We start from the raw sequence: 14,407 nt of genomic DNA on the forward strand, positions 1-14,407 counted from the left end.
GAGGAGGAGGAAGAAAAGGAGGAGGAGAAAGAAAATGTATATTATCACTGCCTCTAATGAAACAAAATGTGAACAATGAACAATAAGACGTTTTTAAGGCTTCAACTAGAGGGGGAAGTTTATGACCTAACATTAGGAAATTATTATGGAATGGCATTAAAAGAAATATCTATGAAAGAAAAGTAGATACATTTAATACTATCAAATTAGTCATTTTAGAATAACTATGGAAAAATGAAATAAGTCTTATTGGCTGAACAAGACAATCAGAACTGTTTAGTGCATGTTTATAAGTAAAATTTTCTCAAGAAATATGTCATGTTATTTCACATGACCCAGCTCTGGAGGTGATGTAATACAACATGCCACACACCTACCAGCCACATAACTTGGTGAACCCAGACTATGGTCTGTGGGGAGTTTTCACTTAATGGCAGAAAGGAATAGATGGAGAATCTAAAACACACATTTCTCTACAGATCCCAAGATGACTGGGAAAATTAAATTCTATCTTTCTGCATCCACTGGGGATGCCCTTACCACAAAGTGAAGAGAAAAATCCATGAGGTCCTCAAGATCTAAAAACAGATCATCATCCAGGGTTTAACACAGTTCTCAGGTTCACTCGTCTATCTAAATGCTATTCTCTGGGGAAGAGGCAGCCACACATCCACACTGTTTATAAGCGAATGTGTTCTGCAGCTAAGCCCACATGAAATCTTCTGTGCCTTATCATTGGCAGTGGGAAATCATTACAGTTCATATTATTTTTTCTGCTTCAAGTAAAGACTCAAAGTATTAATCACAGATTGTGTTCTAAAATTCAACCATCATTCCAGGAAGATTCAGGCACTAAATTTTGTCTACACCTTCTTAGACTGACAAGATACAAAATAAATCCTTGGAACCTGAAATGTTTCTACCAGATAAACATGGATAAATAGGAACACAAAAAAATCTTCCAGGTTTGGATTTGAATATCTAACAGTGGGAGTGGGTGTTTCTGAGTCATTGCCTGGTTCTGGACTCCTTTCCTATTATTGAATTGCATCATTTAGCCTCCATATGAGGACTTTTGCCTTTTGTTATTAATCTTGTTTTGTCATGTATGGTTGCTGTCTCTTGGAGGCCTATTCTTCTCTGATGAGAACATAGTGGATGAGTAAATCAAGGGGAGAGGAAAGGTACAGAAGAATGGGGAGGAGTGTAGACAGGAGAAACTGTCCTCACAATGTACTGTAAGAAAATTTATTTTTTAAATAATTAACACACACACACACACAGAGAGAGAGAGAGAGAGAGAGAGAGAGAGAGAGAGAGAGAGAGAGAGAGAGAGAGATTAACATATTTCTTAATATAGGAAGATCTTTAGCAAAGCTGTTTCTTTTCTAGCCTATGTAACTGGTGACTAAGGGAAAGTTGCAGAAGAAAGCCATCACAGGAAAGAAAGAGTAGTGATAGACATAAGCAGACACTGGATTTCCAGTATCCCTCTTATGGTTTTCATGAATGCCCAGGACTCATGTCTTCAAGTGACTCTGTGATATAGGGCAGCAGTTACATCACTCTTGTTCTTATAGTTTTGGATTTTACACATGTTTTTCATTCATATCATTGCAGAGGAAAATCTGTAGCTGCAGAAATTAGCTCTGGGTTGCCAAGACATCATTAGTGTAGGGAGGACTCAGGTGAAGAAAAAATTAGATGGGAGAAGGTTGTCCCTTTTCTTCTTTATTCTTTGCATATATTTTCTTTTTCAGCCTTATTTCTGTAAGACAATTTGCTTGAGACTGCACCAGGTAATTCAGTAGACATAATTGGAACTAGAAGAAACTTTCCCAGCATGCACATTGCAGGTCTGATTGACCCATGACAGACTGTGGATCATCTTCTAATACAAATCTTTTTCCTGAGTCTACAGATTCCCTTAGAAAAGAATGGACTCAATAAATGTCTCCTTGGTGACTGAATTCATTCTTGTAGGATTAACACATCATCCTGATCTCCAAATACCCCTGTTCCTTCTGTTTCTAGCAATGTATCTAGTCACTGCATTGGGAAATTTGGGTTTGATTATTCTAGTTTTGCTAAATTCACATCTTCACACACCCATGTACTTTTTCCTCTTTAACTTGTCCTTTATAGATTTTTGTTATTCTTCTGTGTTCACTCCCAAAATGTTCATGAACTTCATATTAAGACAGAATGTCATTTCCTATATGCAATGTATGACTCAGCTCTATTTCTATTGTTTTTTCGTTGTTTCTGAATGCTATATGCTGACTTCAATGGCCTCTGATCGATATGTGGCCATCTGTAATCCACTTTTATATAATGTGATCATGTCCCCTCAAGTTTGTTTAAAACTAATGATTTGTTCCTATTTGATGGCATTTTCTGAGGCTGTAGCTCTCACTGTGTGTATGCTGACATTGACATTCTGTGATGCAAACATCAACCACTATTTCTGTGACATCCTTGCTCTGCTCCAGCTCTCCTGCACAAGCACTTATGTTAATAAGCTTGTAGCTTATGTCATAGTGGTCATCAACATCATTGGTTCCACTCCTACCATCTTTATCTCTTATGGTTTTATCCTTTCCAGCATCTTCCGCATCAGTTCCTCTAAGGGTAGGTCCAAAGCCTTCAGTACCTGCAGCTCCCACATCATTGCTGTTTCTCTGTTCTTTGGTTCAGGAGCATTTGCGTATTTCACACCTTCCTCACCTGGGTCTGTGGAAAGGGCAAAAATCTCTTCTGTTTTTTATACCAATGTGGTTCCTATGATGAATCCATTAATCTACAGTTTGAAAAATAAAGATGTTAAACTTGCCCTAAGAAAAAGTTTGGCAAGGTGGAAGGTTTAACTGGATACATATATTTTCATGCATGCACTTTTAGCTTTAAATATATCTTATATTTAGTCAACATATTTAATTTGTATCTTTGTATTTCCCATTTTCTTCTTATATGTTTTAATTTAATTTTTGCCATTTAATGAAATATTACCATTCTGAAAATTTTGAGATACTGCATTTGTTGAAATGGATATGTGTGATATGTGTGATATAATAATAATAATAAAAACAAGCCTGTCTCTTCCTCAACATATTATGAGGCTGAACTTAGTTAATGGAAACCACAGAAGAGAGAAGTTTCCTGGTTTTAAACAATCAAGAGGTCTTTCTTCATTTCTGTGATAAAACACTGGCCAAGAACAACTTGAAAGAGGTAATGGCTTCTTTGCTTACAGGTCATAATTTGTCATTGAGGGACATGAAGGCACAAAAAACACTGAAGCAGAGAAAATGGAGGAATGCTTCTCACTGAAGTGCCTTAAAAGGTTTTCTCTGCTTCCTCCTGCCTAGGACAATCTCCCTACAGTGGGCTGGATTCTTTCACAGAACAAAGTACCAAGACATTTCCTCCAAAGTCAGGCTTACAAGCCAGTATGATAGAAGCAACCTCTCAGCTGAGACTCTCTCTTTGCTGGTGACTTTAGCAAGTGTCAATTTGGCAAAATCTAACCAGCATGTATTAGTTACATCATTATATATGCTACTCTTGCAACTATGCACTAAATAAGGGATTCTTAAACTTTATCTGAAAAGTTTTTTACACAAATGTATACATATGGGTGTATAAGTCATATAACCAAATAATAATAATAATAATAATAATAATAATAATAATAATAATAATAATAATTGCAGTGAAATTGCTGATAGTTTTTGAAAGAAATTTATTTTAATACAATTTGTTTTTTTCTTTATCTATGTGTTTCTAGTGTGTGGGTTGAGAAAGAGAAACAGAAAGATAGTGTGTGTGTGTGTGTGAGAGAGAGAGAGAGAGAGAGAGAGAGAGAGAGAGAGAGAGAGAGAGAGAGAGAGAGCGAGCATAATGTAATCTCACCACAAAGTACACATGGAAAAGTATAGATTTTTTGGATGTCTGTCTTCCTTTTCCATCTTGTTTTGGGTATAGTGTTTCTTGTCCACTGATGGGTTTCCCAGGCTAGTGGCCCATTCACTTTTAAGAATTTTCCTTTTTTCTCCTCTCTCCTCCCCTCACCTTAGAAACATTCAGATGATCAATTTGAGATAGAACACCCAGCTTTATGTAAATTCAGGTGATCAGAATCCAGATTATAAAAGGGCTTTACTCACTGATCCAAACTTTCAGCCCCTGAAGCAATTTTCAGAATATAAATATATTCTTCTTGAACATAGTGGAAATGTGTCCTTATTACATGTTGGAGCATCTTCTAGATATATGCCCAGGAGTGGTATTGCAGGATCCTCCAGTAGTTCTATGTCCAATTTTCTGAGGAACCACCAAACTGATTTCCAGATGGTTGTGCCAGCTTACAAACCACCAGCAATGGAGGAGTGTTCATCTTTCTCCACATCTTCACCAACATCTGCTGTCACCTAGTTTTGATCTTATCCATTCTGACTGGTGGTAAGGTGGAATCTCGGGATTGTTTTGATTTGCATTTCCCTAATGACTTAGGGTGTAGAACACTGTTATAGGTGCTTCTCATTCATTTGGTATTCCTCAGTTGAGAATTCTTTGTTTAGCTCTGTATATCATTTTTTTTTCTTAGGGTTATTTGTTTCTCTTGAGTCTAACTTCTTAAGTTCTTTGCATATATTGAATATTAGTTCTCTATTGGATTTAGTATTAATATAGATCCTTTTCAAATCTGTAGGTTGCCTTTTTGTCTTATTGACAGTGTCCTTTGCCTTACAGAATCCTTGCGATTTTTTTCTTGACCTTATAGCACAAGCCATTGTTGTTCTGTGCAGGAATTTTCCCCCTGTGCCCATATCTGCTCTTCCCCAATTTCTCCTCTATACGTTTCAGTGTCTCTGGATTCATGTAGATGGCCTTGATTCACTTAGACTTGTGTCATATACAAGGACATAAGAATGGATTGATTTGCATTCTTCTACATGATAACTGCCAATTGACCTAGCAGCATGTGTTGAAAGAGCTATCTTTTTCCACTGGATGGTTTTAGCTCCTTTGTCAAAGATCAAGTAACCATAAGTGTGTGGGTTCATTTCTGGGTCTTTAATTCTATTCCCTTGATCTACCTGTCTGTCAGTGTACTAGTACCATGAAGATTTCATCATAATTGCTCTGATGTATAGCTTGATGTCAGGTATGGTGATTCCACCAGAGGTTCTTTTGTTGTTGAGAATAGTTTTTGCTACCCTAGGTTTTTTGTTATTCCGGATGAATTTACGAATTGCCCTTTCTTACTCAGTGAAGAATTGAGTTGGAATTTTGATGGGGATTGCATTGAATCTGTAGATTGCTTTTGGCAGGATGGCTATTTTTAGTATATTAATCCTGCCAATCAGTGATCATGGGAGATCGTTCCATCTTCTGAGATCTTCTCAAATTTCTTTCTTCAGCAACTTGAAGTTCTTATCATACAGATCTTTCACTTGCTTAGTTAGAGTCCTACCAAGGTACTTTATACTATTTGTGACTATTGTGAAGGGTATTGTTTCCCTAATTTCTTTCTCAGCATGTTTATCCTTAATAGAGAAAGGCCACTGATTTTTTTTTTTTTTTGAGTTAATTTTGTATCCAGTTACTTCACTGAAGTTGTTTATCAGGTTTAGGAGTTATCTTTTAAAATTTTTTGGGTCGTTTATGTATATTATCATGTCATCTGTAAATAGTGATATTTTTAATTCTTCCTTTCCATTTTGTATCCCTTTGATCTCTTTTTGTTTTCTAATTGCTCTGGCTAGGACTTCAAGTACTATATTCAATACATAGGGAGAGAGTTGTCAGCCTTGTTTATTCCCTAACTTTAGTGGGATTGCTTCAAGTTTTTCTCCATTTAGCTTGATGTTGCCTTTTAGTTTGCTGTATATTGCTTTTATTATATTCAGGTATGTGTCTTGAGTTCATGATATTTCTAAGAATTTCATCATGAGCGGATGTTGCATATTGTCAAATGCATTGTCAGGATCAAATGAGATGATCATGTTTTTTTTTTTCTGTTTTGTTTGTTTTGTTTTGTTTTTGTTTTTAGATTTTTGGTTTTTTTTTTTTTAATAAAGTTGATGGATTTCCTTATGTTGAACCATCCCTGTATCCCTTTGATGAAGCCTACTTGATCATGATGTATGATCATTTTGATGTGTTCTTGGATTTGGTTTGCGAGAATTTTATTGAGTATTTTTGCATCAATATTCATAAGGGAAATTGATCTGAAATTCTCTTTTTTTGTTGAATCTCGCTGTGGTTTAAGTATAGAGCGATTGTGGATTCATAGAACAAATTGGGTAGAATACCTTCTGTTTCTATTTTGTGGAATAGTTTGAGGAGTATTGGAATTAGGTCTTCTTTGATGGTGTGATAGAACTCTACACTAAACTCATCTGGTCCTGGATTTTTTGTTTGTTTGTTTGTTTGTTTGGGAGAATATTATTAATGACTGTTTGTATTTCTTTAGGGTATTTCTTTCTGATAGAGGGCTAATAGCCAATACATACAAAGAATTCAAGAAGTTAGACTCCAGAAAACCAAATAACCCTACTAAAAATGGGGTACAGAGATAAACAAAGAATCCTCAACTGAGGAATACTGAATGGCTAAGAAGCACCTAAAAAAAATGTTAAACATCCTTAGCCATCAGGGAAATGTAAATCAAAACAATCCGGAGATTCTACCTCACACCATTCAGAATGGATAAGATCAAAAACTCAAGTAAGCAGCAGATGCTGGAGAGGATATGGAGAAAGAGGAATACTTTTCCATTGCTGATGGGCCTGCAAGGTGGTATAACAACTTTGGAAATTAGTTTGGCAGTTCCTCAGAAAATTGGATATAGAACTACTGGATGATCCTGCAATACCACTCCTTGGCATATACCCAGAAGATGCTCCAACATGTAGCAAGGACACATGCCCCACTATGTTCATAGCAGCCTTATTTATAATGGCACAAAGTTGGAAAAAAACCAGATGTCCCTGAACAAGTGAATGGATATAGATAATGTTGTACATTTACAAATTAAGCAGTTATTAAAAACAGTGAGTTATACAATTCTTAGGCAAATGGATGTATCTGGAGTATATCATCCTGAGTGAGGCAACCCAGTCACAAAAGAACACACATGGTATGCACTTACTGATAAGTGGTTATTATCCTAGAAGCTCAGAAAAACCAAGATACAATTCAGAAAACAGGTGAAACTCAAGAAGAAGGAAGAACAAAGTGTGGATACTTTGGTCTTTCTTAGAAGGTGGAGCAAAGTACAAATGGAAGGAGTTCCAGAGACAAAGTGTAAAGGAAAGACTGAAGGAATAACTGTCCAGAGACTGCCCCACCTGAAGATCCATCCCATAAACAACCACCAAACCCAGACACTATTGTGGATGCCAACAAGTGCTTACTGACAGGAGTCTGCTATAGCTGTCTCTTGATACCCTCTGCCAGTGCCTGACAAATACAGAAGTGGAAGGTCACAATGCTCCATTGGAAGGAGAAGCATAGTGTCCTCAAGGAAGGAGCTAAAGAAAGTACCCAAGGAGCTGAAGGGGTTTGCAGTCCCATAGGAGGAACAACAATATGAACTAACCAGTACCCCCGAGAGTTCCCTGGGACTAAACCACCAATCAAAGAATACACATGGTGAGACTCATAACTCTAGCTATATATGTAGCAGAGGATGGCCTAGGCAGTCATCAATGGGAGGAGCAGCCCTTGGTCATGTGTAGTTTATATGCCCCAGTTTAGGGGAATGTCAGGGTCAGAAATTAGGATTGGGTTGGATGGTAAGTAGGAGGAGGTGGGAGGAGATAGGTAATTTTCAGAGGGGAAACTAGGAAAGGGGATCACATTTCAAATGTAAAAAAAAAAGAAAAGAAAAAACACAGATTTCCATGTATGTATCTCATTGCTTTATAACAGCATATTAGTTTCACCGAGAAAAGATATTTTAAACATTTCTTTTTTAAAATAAATATTCACAAAGGAAACCATACACAAAAAAATGACTCCTCAGACATGGACCAAAATCATAATACAAATATTTAAATTATAAAACTTTTGGAAAATATATTTGGATAACCTAAGAGTCATCTATTAGAAAATATGACATTGAGAAAATATAGAAAGCAAATAAAGTTAATTAAAGTCAATATATTGTATCAGTGAAGTATTTTAAGTGATTCACAGACTGGAAGAATACTTTCTGGGCATACACCATAGCGCAGCTTTCACTGAAAGATGGCTTTATTTTTTATTTCATTACTTTATTTATTTAGCTATCTACCTACTTATTTACATTTTTTTGGAGGGTTGTTGCAAAGGTAGAGAACATACATGTTTGGATGTGGAGATGAGTAGCATTGGTGTGCATTATATGAAATTCACAATGTATCAATAAAAACTGTAGAAATTATTTATATTTCGACCTGAGGATATTATTCTGCCAATCCTGGATAAAAATTACATACAACCTTTATATTTACATTAAACCTTAAAAAGCACCAGAGCTGAGCTGCTGTCTACCATGAATGCTGTTAGAATCTACTTTCCTAGCAATAATCTCAAATTATTACTTTCTTTGTTTCATCTGGGCTGTTCTTAACACCAATTGGTCTTCCCACAGTTCACGTTCTCTTAAATCCTAACCCTCGGTGTCCTTTTCTTCCTTCTCCTGCATTTCCTTTCATCATGATTCTCCGCTGACCCCAAGACCATAAAAATTAAACACTCTCTTCGTCTCTTCTGCCCAAGTATTGGATATTGGCATTTTTATTTAATAATCAAAAATAATTTGGGGCAGGGTTGTTTAGTGTTTATGTAGGGACTCTTTCTTCTCTAGGGCAACCAGTCTCAGAGGCCCAATATTAAAATATAAACATAAAATATAAACAACATTAGACCAAAATACTACAAAATGTTAAATATTTAAAGTCCATTTTACAAGTGAGATAATGTCACAAAATACATACTATGAAATCGTACAAATGAACAGTGTACACATAATCTGATATTGTTGGGGGTAAGGAAACATTGCCTGCAAATGAATGAGAACTGGCAATCCATCATTGGAGTCCCTAATAACGATGAATCAATAATAGAAGCAATGAAGATGTGAAAGTTGACCTGAGAAAAATGCTAAACTGGTGGAGGATTTGCTGCAAATATGTGTCTTCTGCTTCTTACTTGGGCAAAGAAATAGTATGTGTTTAACTACGGGACTTCAGTAGTGAAATTTTACTCAATTTATTGTCTTTAATATTTATTGTATTTTTAAAGTTTCAATATTTTCAAATTATAGAAGTACAATTATTATAAACACTTAAAACATAACAAATAATATTTTGTGAGACTAATTTAAATTTTATTTTATTATAATAATAATAAAACCATAGTAGTAGTAGTAGTAGTAGTAGTAGTAGTAGTAGTAGTAGTATATTCAAAATAGAATTTCTCTTTGTAGCCCTGGCTGTCCTGGACGTCACTCTGTGGATAAGACTTTCCTCAAACTCACAGATCCACATGTCCCTATCTTCCTAGTTCTGAGATTAAAGACATGTGTCAATATTGTCTGTCTATAATACTTGTATAGTTCATTAATGTTTTAGAAAAGAAGACATTGTAACATAATTATTTTTCAACTGCTGTTGTTGTGGGTTTATTTGTTTATGTGTGTATGTGAGTGGGGTGGGGGGCTCCCAAGGACACCATTTGAACTTAAACTCACTAATGTGTAACCAGGATAAATGCAGGATAAATGCATAGTCTCATTGTCTTATCATATCTAACTCAATGAAAATTCTAAAAATATTTGGAATAATTCAGTAATATTTCTGAGATACATATACATACTATTGTGGAAGCTAACTTCATGTCTTTTGCAGCAAAATAAAGAAAATATGAGTCTTGTAAAACATCTTCATGATCCTTCTGGAGTATGTCTTCTTTTTTCTGACAATTATTACAATGAGCTGTGCCTGTAACATTGATCATATTTTTGAATGCTTCCAAATAAAACGTTCATTGTTTTCCTACTATAAGTATAAACTTACATTTTTTTCCTCAGGTAATGAAAACTATTCCTGCAAATAGCCAGTAAAATCATAGCTAGTGTAGATATTGCTGCTGTGTATGTAGTTTCTCATTTCCCTCTTGTAATGTTTGTAGCATATTTTAGAAGTATTATTTAGAATTAATGCTTCTCATCTCTGAACAGCTTCTATTGAAGTCAATATATCTTCTTTTCTTTTCTTTACTTTATTTCATATTATATTTTCTTTATTTACATTACACATTTACATCTGATTTTCCAGTTTCCCCCACTGCTGGAAATCCTCCATCCCATTCCCTGCCCCTGCTTCTATGAAGGTGTTCCTCCACTCACCCACCCACTCCTGCCTCAGTTCTCCTACACTAGGGCATCTATCAAGCCTTCTTAGGATCAAGGACCTCTTGTCTCATTGATGCCTGACAAGGCCATCCTTTGCTACACATGAGAAGGTGGAACCATGTGTACTCCTTGGTTGTTGACTTAGTCCCTGGGAGTTCTGGGGGTTCTGGTTGGTTGATATTTTTATTCTTATGGGGTTGCAAACTCTTTCAGACCCTTCAGTCTTATAACTCCCCCATTGGGGACCCTGCACTCAGTTCAATGGTTGGCTGTGAGCACCTGCCTCTGTATTTGTAAGCCTCTGGCAGTACCTCTCAATAAATAGCTATATCAGGCTCTTTTCAGCAAGCAATGCTTGGCATCCGCAATAGAGTTGGGGTTTTATGATTATATATGGGATGAATCCGCAGGTGGGAAAATCTATGGGTGGCCTTTCGTTCAGTCTCTGCTCCACACTTTGTCCCCATATTTGCTCCTGTGAGAAAAGTTCTTTACCAATCCTCCATCCTATAGAAAGCTAATATCTAATACGTACAAAGAACTCAAGAAGTTAGACTCCAGACAATCAAAATATCCTATTAAAAATGTATTACAGATTTAAACAAAGAATTTTCAATTGAGGAATATCAAATGGTCGAGAAGCACCTAAAGAAATGTTGAACATCCTTAGTCATCAGGGAAATGCAAATCAAAACAACCCTGAGATTCCACCTCATACCAGTCAGAAAGGCTAAATCAAAAACTCAGGTGAAAGCAGACAGATGCTGGCAAGGATGTGGAAAAAGGGTAACATTCCTCCATTGTTGGTGGGATTGCAAGCTGGTACAACCACTCTGGAGTTCAGTCTGGTGATTCCTCAGAAAATTGGACCTGAGAGCCCAGCTATACCACTCCTGGGCATATACCCAAAAGTTTCCCCAATATATAAAAAGGTCGCATGCTCCACTATTTTCATAGCAGCCTTATTTAAAATAGCCAGAAGCTGGAAAGAACCCAGATGTCCTTCAGCAGAGGAATGGATACAGAAAATGTGGTACATTTACACCACAGAGTATTAAAAATGACAAATTCATGAAATTCTTGGGCAAATGGCTCAAACTAGAAAATATCATTCTGAGTGAGGTAACCTAATCACAAAAGAACACACATGGTATGTGTTCAGTAATAAGTGGATATTAACCCAAATGCTCAGAATACCCACAATATGAAGACCATATGTAGCTCAAGAAGAAGGAAGACCAACATGTGAGTGGTCCTTTTAGAAAGGGGAACAAAATACTTTGATTATCATTGTCACAAATATGCCAAACTTTTTAAAAGTAATTTTTCAGTTTATAATTAGACTATTTCATTTACTCTTTCTTCCCTTTAAACCTTGCCATATATTCATCCTTCTTTTTTCAAATTCACAACCTCCTTTTTCATTAATTATTCATATATATAATTCTTACATACATATACATATATGTACATATATATACATATATATACATATATATATATATCATGCTCAATTTTCATAACATTAGTTGAATATACATTTTTAGGTCTAATCATTTGATATCAGATAACCAATTGTGTTTGTTAATCATTGGATAAGACTATGTCTCCTATTATCATCAATTTGTAGTTGCCTACAATTTTTTGGGTAGGGTTGAGGATACCCAAGTTAGGGTTCTTATTGGTTTTTCTTTGTTTGTTTTGTTTAGTTTTGTTTTAAGTTTTTGTCCTACATTAGCTCATGTGAAGGAAGTCTTCTTGGTGAAACTTTATCACTGAAAATTCTGGCATTCCTAGGAGACATTATCTCACCGGAACTCTGATTGTCTGGCTCACATAGTATTTCCTTTCTCTTCTCTCTCAATAATCCTTAATTCCAATGTACCATAGATATATTTGTTGGGATTGAACTCTACAACTCTAGATATTGATTTTTTGTAATTTTCTGTAATCATCTCTGGCTTCTGCAAATTTAAAGTATCCATTACGAAGGGTGAGAACTACACATATATGTGGGCATAAGGAAAAGATATTTTTAAAATACTTAGGAATTATGCTAGTTTTGTAAGTGGTAGTTCTAACTTCTTAGACCTTTGACCTTACTATCCTTGGGTTGTTGCTAGGATTCCAGTACCAAGCATGATTTCTATCTTGTTAAGTGGGTCCTAAGTTTGATAAGAGAACTATTCATTACAGCAAATATATACTTGCCAATACTCTACTCTTAATTTTTTGAGCCATATTTTCAAATTGATTCTATATTTTGGGATTATCATTATTATATTTTCATGTTCCCTCTCTTACATCCAACCACCAATCTCTTCACTGTGTTTTAATTTGAGCATGCATGTGTCCCTGTGTGTCTATTAACATGTGGGTAAATCCAACTTGCTATTGTCAAGCATTTTTTCACAACAACAATAAAATCATAAGTATAATATCTAAATTGAACTAAGTGTTATGAGAAAGAAGATGGTAGACAACATTTTTATTTTTTATTTTCTCAAGAGAAATGTGAACTCTCTGCTAGAAAAAAAAAACAGTAGATTTTTGTTTCCAATGTCCTAAAGGATAAAGCACCTCCCTCCATGGATAGATCAATTCAAATGTTTTGCTTTCTTTCAGGGACACTGTTTGTTTGTCAGGAGATCTTCAGATGTATGGTGTCATGTTTAAAAACTTACAACACACACACAAATGCACATATGCATGCACACACATATTCAAAAAGAATTTTTATTAGAGTAAATCAAGAATGTAAATTTTAGACACAGTACCAAGAAATACAATGACCTACCTTAATGAAAGTATAATAAAGGGCAGTGAATACTTTTGGGGACGTAATTCTGTCATGATTATAAGAAGGAAAGAAATGGTGACTAGGGTCTTTCATTTTTACTTTCTTATGCAAATTTAATTCAGGTCAATTTTTAAATTTATTTTTTAGAAAGTGAGATATAAGGGTTTGAATACACTTTGACTCTCTAGTTTAGTTGACAGGTTTGGGTTTGTACCCTGTTTTTATTTTTGGGTTTTGGTTTTGTTCGTGTGTGTGTGCGTGCGTGTGTGTGTGTGTGTGTGTGTGTGTGTGTGTGTCCGTGCCTGCAAGTTTCATTCAGGTCAGGTTTTACACTTTTTGGGGGGTGGTGATGTTTGAGACAGTGTTTCTCTGAGTAGCCCTGGCTGTCCTGGAACTCACTCTGTAGACCACGCTGGCCTCGAACTCAGAAATCCGCCTGCCTCTGCCTCCCAAGTCTTGGGATTAAAGGCATGTGCCACCACTGCCCGGACCTACATTTTTTTGTATAAAATGAGATATAAGGCATTGAATACATTTTCCATACTGTGTTTACTAAGAATAACACCTTGGGGAATTGATACTGTCTGCTTTTTGTAACTTACTGTAAAAAGGGTATATATACAAAACTTAAATTAGATACTATAAAGCATTTGGTAAGAATTGTTAAATACCTCATGGTAAGTTCCAGTAAATACCAGTTGTCATCACACATTTGCTTATCTAGTTTGGATCATTATACATGTATTTTTTACTTTATTAACTCTTGCGCTGCCTTAAAGCCTGTAATTTCTGTAAGGATAAATTTCTTACTGCTCACCTACCATTTCATTCTAGTTCTAAATACCATACAGAGTACATAGTAGGAACTCCTGAAATATTTGTTAAAGTTATGTGTTATAGCTGTGTTTATCTTCATAATCTTTCCCACATTCCTCATGTGCTTTGGAGTGGGTCAAGAAGCACGATGCTTACCACCTCTTATTAGGTTCAGCACATCGTCAGTTACATTTTATGTTCAAGGTCCAAATGGGAAAATATGTATAGGCAGAGTAAAGTGATTGCTTAGGGTCTGGGTAGTTTTAACTGAATTGTGTTTCTGAGCGTCACAGTCTAAGAAAAGTCATATATAAGACTACTGATTTTGTAAATAGTATATAATAAATCTCATGAATGATTTAGAAGAATTTCAAGAAATAAGTTTA

The 14,407-nt window shown here is 35.6% G+C and overlaps 1 protein-coding gene across 1 annotated transcript; it reads left to right on the top strand.

Moving 5' to 3' along the window:
• Positions 1–1,866: 1,866 nt before the first annotated feature.
• LOC110327960 (olfactory receptor 8B3-like) lies at positions 1,867–2,875 on the top strand. The gene has a single exon (XM_021207276.1). It carries the CDS (start codon positions 1,938–1,940, stop codon positions 2,865–2,867), a length of 930 nt encoding a protein of 309 aa, XP_021062935.1. The 5' UTR covers positions 1,867–1,937; the 3' UTR covers positions 2,868–2,875.
• Positions 2,876–14,407: the final 11,532 nt, after the last annotated feature.

Source organism: Mus pahari, chromosome 10 (assembly GCF_900095145.1).
Source record: "Mus pahari chromosome 10, PAHARI_EIJ_v1.1, whole genome shotgun sequence".
NCBI lineage: Eukaryota > Metazoa > Chordata > Mammalia > Rodentia > Muridae > Mus > Mus pahari.

Bases quoted from the DNA above. Each gene is read 5' to 3' on its own strand.
- LOC110327960 (XM_021207276.1), top strand. From the start codon at position 1,938: ATGGACTCAATAAATGTCTCCTTGGTGACTGAATTCATTCTTGTAGGA.